The sequence below is a fragment of the Cebus imitator genome, unplaced genomic scaffold (genome assembly GCF_001604975.1).
Source record: "Cebus imitator isolate Cc_AM_T3 unplaced genomic scaffold, Cebus_imitator-1.0 Scaffold779, whole genome shotgun sequence".
Lineage (NCBI taxonomy): Eukaryota > Metazoa > Chordata > Mammalia > Primates > Cebidae > Cebus > Cebus imitator.
This window is the reverse complement of record NW_016108094.1, coordinates 146,149-153,267: the sequence shown is the minus strand read 5'-3', so window position 1 is coordinate 153,267 and position 7,119 is coordinate 146,149. Positions and strand designations below refer to the sequence as shown.

The 7,119-nt window shown below is 52.4% G+C and overlaps 1 protein-coding gene across 6 annotated transcripts in view; it reads right to left on the bottom strand.

The window, feature by feature from the left end:
• Positions 1–1,587: 1,587 nt before the first annotated feature.
• The window catches only part of LOC108297193 (cytochrome b ascorbate-dependent protein 3), a 12,757-nt gene continuing 7,225 nt past the window's right edge, over positions 1,588–7,119 (bottom strand). For 5 of the 6 annotated variants that reach the window (XM_017519858.2, XM_017519860.2, XM_017519859.2 and 2 more), the window contains 4 exons: positions 5,819–6,027; positions 4,982–5,139; positions 3,623–3,779; positions 1,588–2,411 (listed from right to left, as the gene is read on the bottom strand). In XM_017519858.2, the coding sequence (XP_017375347.1) occupies positions 2,325–2,411; positions 3,623–3,779; positions 4,982–5,139; positions 5,819–6,027 (611 nt within the window). In that variant the 3' untranslated portion in view covers positions 1,588–2,324. Of the gene's footprint in view, positions 3,062–3,622; positions 3,780–4,981; positions 5,140–5,818; positions 6,028–7,119 lie in introns of all 6 variants that reach the window. The other variant, XM_017519863.2, reaches the window with a different exon arrangement.

Below are 7,119 nucleotides of genomic sequence, written 5' to 3'. Positions count from 1 at the left end.
CCTCGGCATTGAATTAACAATTCAGTGGCTCCTCAGGAGTCAAATGGGCATTTGGAACACCAGAAGGAAAAGAAATCATCATGGTCTAAGGTTCAATTATGGATCAGAAAATGCAGCCAGGCTGGGCGTGGTGGCTCACACCTGCAATCCCAGCACTTTGGAAGGCCGAGGCAGCAGATCCCTTACACTCAGGAGCTCAAGACCAGCCTGGGCAACATGGTGAAACCCTGTCTCTACCAAAAAAATACAAAATTAGCCAGGCATGATGGTGTGTGCCAGTAGTCCTAACTTGTTGGAAGGATGGCTTGGGCCCAGGAGATCGAGGCTGCAGTGAGCTGTGATCATGCCACTACATTCTAGCCTGGGCAACAGAGCAAGACCCTGTCTCAAAAAAAAAGGAAACTGCAGTCAAGCCAGCACCCAGGTCTCTTTCTAGAGCAATCGCTGATGGCAGGGTGAGCAGGGGTACTCTGTGCATGTGGAGACAAACAGCACATGCCTGGCATGCATGTAGGGCAGGGAGTGGTTAAAGGCACTATCTGTCAACTCATACACATGACCTGAAATCTGCTTCTGCTTTAACCTGGCTACGTGAGCTAAGGCCTATTTTTTAGCCCCTTTCGGTCTGTAAAATCAGAATGGTACCCACCTCAGAGAGACATGAAAGCATTCAAATGAGATGATGAAGATGAAGCCCAGCACAGTCCAAGTGCTCACTCACTGGAGTTATGGTTATCACGGGAAAGAGCCTCCTGCCCCCCAAACCCCTGTTACCTACTTAGCCCAAATTTGGCTGTAGGCTTCCCCAGTGGCTGGGCTTCTCTACCCAGGGTCCTGTCAGCCATACCATACATCCCTGACCACAAGGTATCCAGGTGCACAGGGGTATGTGCCCATCAGCTAGGAAGGAGGCTGGCCTCAGATGGTGGCCTATAGATCCCAGCTCTGCCATTTCCTGGCTGGGTGACCTCAAGCCAGTAGTCACTTACCTTTTTTAAGTCTTGTTTTCCCAGATTATGAAATAGGAAAAATTTCCTTCCTCGTAATAAGCATATGCCATTAGCTATCAAGGACATTGGCACATAAATGAACTGCATGTGAATCCACACATGTGACTCCATTAAGACAGAGGATCACCTTGATCTCTGGTGCCTTCCGGTTGGCCCCTCCTTAGGTCTGTGAGGGTCGGACCTGTCCTGAGGCTTTTACAAATTGGCCAGAACTCATTTAACCACAGCATTGTTTTATCAGAGGGCTGTATTAGAGACTGAACATTTGTGCCCCCCCCACCCCCAGATTCCTGTGTTGAAACGCTCACCCCACTATGATAATGTTAGGATGTGGGGCCTCTGGGAGGTGACTGGGTTATAAGGGTGGGGCCCCAGAGCTCTCACACCCTTTCCACCATGTGAGGTTATGGTGAGAAGACGGTCTCTGAGGAAGCTGGCACTTGCCTCACACCAAATTTGCCAGCGCCTTGATCTTAGATGTCTATAGCCTCCAGCACCATGAGAAATAAATGCTTGTTGTTTGAGCCACCCAGCCTATTTTATTTTTGTTATAGCAGCCTGAACAGACAAAGACAGCTTTGATTCTTAACATATTTAATGAAACTCGAGCTTCAAAAATCAGTGAAATGCCTACCCCTATGGAGACAGGGAGCTGGTCATGGGACCCAGCTGCGTGGAGGACATCCCAGTGGCTTTGAAGGCTCCAGCCAATCAAGACATTCAGTATTAGCCCTTCCGCCAACATCTGGCGGTATGAAGCTGGGGTGGACAGTTAGCCTGATGTCGCCAGGAGTAGGATGCTGATGCTGCTAGAGAGTAGGTGGGCTCCAGACCCCAGGCTTCTCACTTGCCAACTAAGCACAGCAGTCTAGAGCCTGGGACCTGGCAGGGCTTCTTTGGAGAAGGCAAAAAAGCCACAGCAGCAACACTTAGAAGAGAAGCAAGACCCTTCCCTCTTCCCACCCCGTTTCCTCCTCTGAAGAAGAGCAACAGCTCCAGCTCCAGCATGGCACAGAACTCTGGTTGAGCCAGGCAAGCAGCCATGGTGGGGGCAGGTGAAGCAATGTGGGTCTCAGCAAGGAACCCCTCTGAAGGCAAGCAGTGGCTTCCAGGGCTCTGTTGCACACAGGACCCCACAACTTTGGCATCAGTTGCATGATGTGCTACAGAGTGATCAGAGGGGCTGGGGCCCTGCCCAGCAGGAGGCAGGAAGGCCCTGATCCAACAAGGGGAAGTAAAGGAAATCCACAGCCATCTCTGTTACTCATTACTATTGAGACATCTGGGGACAGGCTCTGTTCTTGGGAGAGCAAGTTACCAGGATTCACAGGGCTGCCTGCTGGCGACAGGCATGTAAGTCACAGGGAAAGGCCAGGATCCAGGCCTCAGCTGTAGCAGCAGCTGGCAGAGGTAGAGCCGCATGGTCACAATACACGCAGACTCAGGGTAGCAATACAAATAGAACAGCTCAGAGCAGTCAGCTCCTCAGCGGAAGCTGCGTGGGCCGCCACTCCCTGCTTCTGCAATCACTCCATGATGTCTCCACCCCACCACACCTCCAGATGGGGCTGGATGGCAGAGCAGATGAAGCCTGCTCCATGGCGGGGCGGCCTAACTGAAATGCATGCCTTTGTGGGGGAAGCAGACAGATACTTCACCTCCCTCGTGGTTCATGTCGTGGAATGCACGTGAGCCCCAGCTCTTCACCACGCCCCCAGGAGTCTTAAGCGGAAATCAGTCTGATTTCTTCAGGCAGGAGCAGCAGGAGTGGCCAGGGCAAGGAGGACCTCATGTGAACAGAGGACCTGAGAAGCTGATGCCAAGTAGTGCAGAAGCCAAAGCCACCAAGAAAAGCAGACAGGCAGCAAGTGGCTGGAGAAGGCAGGCTCAGCACCCAGGTAAGAAGTCTGGGCCCAGACTTAGAAGAAAGTCATCTGCTGAAGCCAGCTGGGAGCCTGGGAAGGGCAGAGCTTCTGAGGAGCACAGGCTGCAGCACCAAGAGCTCCTGGGAACCCCTTCCTGCTGCTTCACTCCCCATCGTGCAGCAGGGGCTGGAAAGACAGGCAGATGCCCAGGAATTAATGACAGGATGCAGGAGTCACCCCAGGCCCAAGCCGTTCAAACAGACCCCCAACCTGCAGGGTGGTCCCCACACAAGCCACCAAATCTCTCAGGGAAGCCCCAAAGTCCCTGAGCCTGGTACATACCCCATCTCCCTCCATCCCTTCAACACCTGCTCCAAGCACTCAGCTTGTCACCAAGCACCCACCCACTAGACCAGCCCCAAGGCTGGGAAAGGAGAAATCACACACCCTTGGCATAGTCAAGCCCTTCCTTGGGGAAGAAGATAAGGCCACACTTCACCTCATAGAACCACAGCAATTTGGGAGGGAAATTCTGTCTCTCAATGGACAGACCCTAGGGAGCCCCAGAGAGTTTCGCTGGGATAGGCTGTTTTGGGACCAGTGCTCCCCATCAGCCACCCTAACTCCACCCTCAAGCTACTTGGTTTTCCACTGTGCCACTGGGTTAGTCTTCTTGAGCCTTTCCTGGGAGATCCTTCTCTAGGTCTGGCCCTGTCCCATCCTGGAATGTGGGACCAGAACCCATACCTGTCTGTCGGTCAGGATCCCTGGCTCTGGGCGCTTCCAAGATGAAGCCAGAAGGATGTAGAGCACCAGCAGCCCGAAGGCCACCACCAGCATCCCAGTGCTGTTGGCAAAGACGGCCTCGCTGGGCAGGCTGGAGTATGGCCTGGTGCCGTTTTTCCTGAAGATGAGAAAATAGTGTGAGCTCTCAAGAGATTTTTCCACCTATTTCTGTCTAGTGGGAGACTCGATGTCACTAAGAGAAGGTGAGAAAACCTTGCCGGGGCCCACATGTGATCTGCAATTTTAACACCCTTTCTAAGTCCCTGCAAATATTTGTAAAATGGGCTGGGTGCAGTGGCTCACTCTTGTAATTCCAGCACTTTGGGAGGCCAAGGCATGAGGACTGCTTCATCCCATGAGTTCGAGACCAGCCTGTGCAACATAGTGAGATCCTGTCTCTACAAAAATAAAACAGCTGGGTAAGGGATATGCCTGTAGTCCTAGATTACTTGGGAGGCTAAAACGGGAAGATCACTTGAGTTCAGGAGTTTGATGCTACAGTGAGCTATGGTCACACCATTGCTCTCCAACCTAGGCAGCAGAGTGAGATGTAGTCTCTTGTGGTGGGGGGTGGGGGTGGGGGTGAGGAGATAGAGAGGGTCTTGCTATGTTGCCCTGGCTTAACTCAAACTCCTGGGCTCATATAATCCTTCCACCTCAGCCTCCCAAGTAGCTGAGACTACAGATGCCTGCCACTGCACCCAGCTGTAATAATCCTTTTTACCCATGAGGAAACTGAAGCTCAAAGGAATGAAATCTACTTGCCCAAAGTTGCATAACTAGTAAATGGCAAAGCCAAGATTGAAACTGAGGTCTGACCTCAAGTCCTAGTTGCTTTTCACTACACCCCATCGCCTCAGAATGGACAGCGGTGGCCAGGCGTGCAGGCTCTAGAGTCACACTGCCTAACCTGAGTCCCGGCTCTGCTACTTACTGGCTGTGTGCCCTTGGGTAAGTTACATAACTCCTCTGTTCCCTCATTTTTTTCCCCCTGAACAGTCCTATTGCAGAATCTGTTCCCTCAATTGAAAATGGCAATGACAACAATACCAATGAGGTAGGGTGGTTGAGAGGATTAAATGTAAGGTGCTTAGGACAGTTCACACAGTAGGTGCTAAATCAAACTGATGCTCCATACATATCTGCTGACTTACCCATTTCAACCTAAAGAAAGATCAATTCTGTTACCTTCAAGATCAGGAATGGGCCCAACCCCGAAAGCTCTCCTCCCTTGGGTGAGTCCTATGATGATAGGGTGTGTCTTTTGAAGACCCTATTCCCTCCTCTTCACCTTAGAGTTGGGGACCCCACTGCACTCACAAACTGATGAAGAAAAGCTTCTCATTGATGCCAGAAATGACAGATGCAATGGACAGAGAGAGGATGGCGGCTCCAAAAAAGACGTGGATAGGTTTTAGGAGGCTGCGCAGCCACAGGGATGCCCAGGGCAGGAGGAAGACAGCAAAGCCCAGGAACCACTGTGGACAAAAGGGAGGACACACCCGACGGTGCTATGTGTGACCACAGCACATCCGGTTACCCCACCCCACCAGTGCCTCCTCCCCATCTCCTTGGCTCTTCTTTCACAACTCCATACCCTCCCACCAGGCATTGCCCACTGCCAGGCATTGCCCACCGCCATGCTAGCTTCCTCATATGGCCTATTACCCACAAAACAAGAACAGTAAATGACATGCTTAGCTACCATCCTACTCCCAGCAAACCCAACTGCCTTGTTTGTCTCTGCTTCCTTCCAGTCCTTGCTCATAAAACTCCACACTTGCACAGACCTGAGATCAGAATACGGAAACCACTTCTAGAATTCTTTTGGTTCACAGAGAGGTGGGAGTGGGGAAAGTGGGAGTGGGGAAAGTGGGAGTGAGATGGCTGATTGAGTCAGCATGGCATGTGCCATGACAAAGTTAGCAGAGGGGGCTCTGGGAGGAGAGACAGGCAATGGGAAGGATAAAAGGACAGGGTAAGTTCAGGCCACTGACCTCCCACAGCCCTTGAATAAACTACCGATTCGGCAGGATACGACCTGCAAGGCTCTCTCCAGGCAATAAGCAGAAGGAATATTTGGTGCTTATGCAAGTGAAGTCCCGCCCAGAGCTCATGGCTCTGGGAACCCTGAGGAGGAGGGGAGAGAGAACCCACCTGGCAGGCGAAGAGGAAGACGGTGGTGATGCCCAGCCAGCTGTGCAGAGTGTAGAGGTTGGTAATCCTTCCATGGTTGTGAAACGTAAAGACAGCAACCAGCCCCACAACAGTGAGGACGAAGGCCATCAGGTGCAGTGCTGCATGGAGGAGTTTCCAGGGCAGCTTAGGCCCCACCCACGACTGGGGCAGACGGTACACCAGCGATGCTGCAGGAGAGAGTGGTCCCAGGGCTCAGCCTCTCCCCTCGTGCCCATCCAGACATCAGGGAGTAACCCTGATAGGATCCTACACAGCTTCCCAGAAAGGGAACAGGAAATGCTAGGGCACTGGTATCAACTCCTTGGCGTCTTCTCTCCTCCAACGATTTGTGGAGCCAGCAACCCCAAGTATGTGCTGAGGAACTACATCGCGCAGAAAGCCATCGAGGCTGCCGAGCGCGGGGACTTCTCAGAGGTTCGGCGGGTACTGAAGCTACTGGAGACCCCTTACCACTGCGAGGCAGGGGCCGCCACAGAGCCCGAGGCCACGGAGGCCAGAGGGGCGACTGGCGGGCAGCATTCCTATAGCAGCAAGCCTCTGCTCAGGGCAGCAGAACTGTGTGTGACGTGATCATCGTAATCAGCCTCTCCCCTTGTGCCCATCCAGACATCAGGGAGTAACCCTCATCAGCCATGCAGGGAGGAGGGGCTGGGCAGGGTGGCTCATGCCTGTAATTCCAGCACATTTTGGGAAGCCAAAGTGGGAGGACTGCTTGAGGCCAGGAGTTTGAGGTTACAGTGAGTTATGATCATGCCACTGCAATCCAGCCTGGGCCACAGAGAGAAATGAATAAATAAATAAATAGATTCAAATTAATAAGGAAGGAGGGCTGGGCATGGTGGCTCATGCCAGCACTTTAGGAGGAGTTCAAGACCAGCCTGGGCAACGTAGCAAGATCCTATCTCTACAAAAAATAAAAATAAAAAAAAAATTACCCAGGCATGGTGGCACATGCCTGTACTCTCAGGAACTCAGGAGGCTGAGGTGGGAGGCTCACTTGAACCCAAGAGTTCAAGGCTGCAGCAAGCTATAGTCATGGCACTGCACTCTAGCCTGAGAAAGAGGGAAACCCTGTCTCTTTAATTCTTTTTTTTTTTAAGACGGGGTTTCACCATGTTGGTCAGGCTCGTCTTGAACTCCTGACCTCAGGTGATCCACCCGCCTTGGCCTCCAAAGTGCTTGGATTACAGGCATGAGCCACCACGCCCGGCCAACCCTGTCTCTTTAAAAAAAAAAAAAAAAGGGCCGGGCGCGGTGGC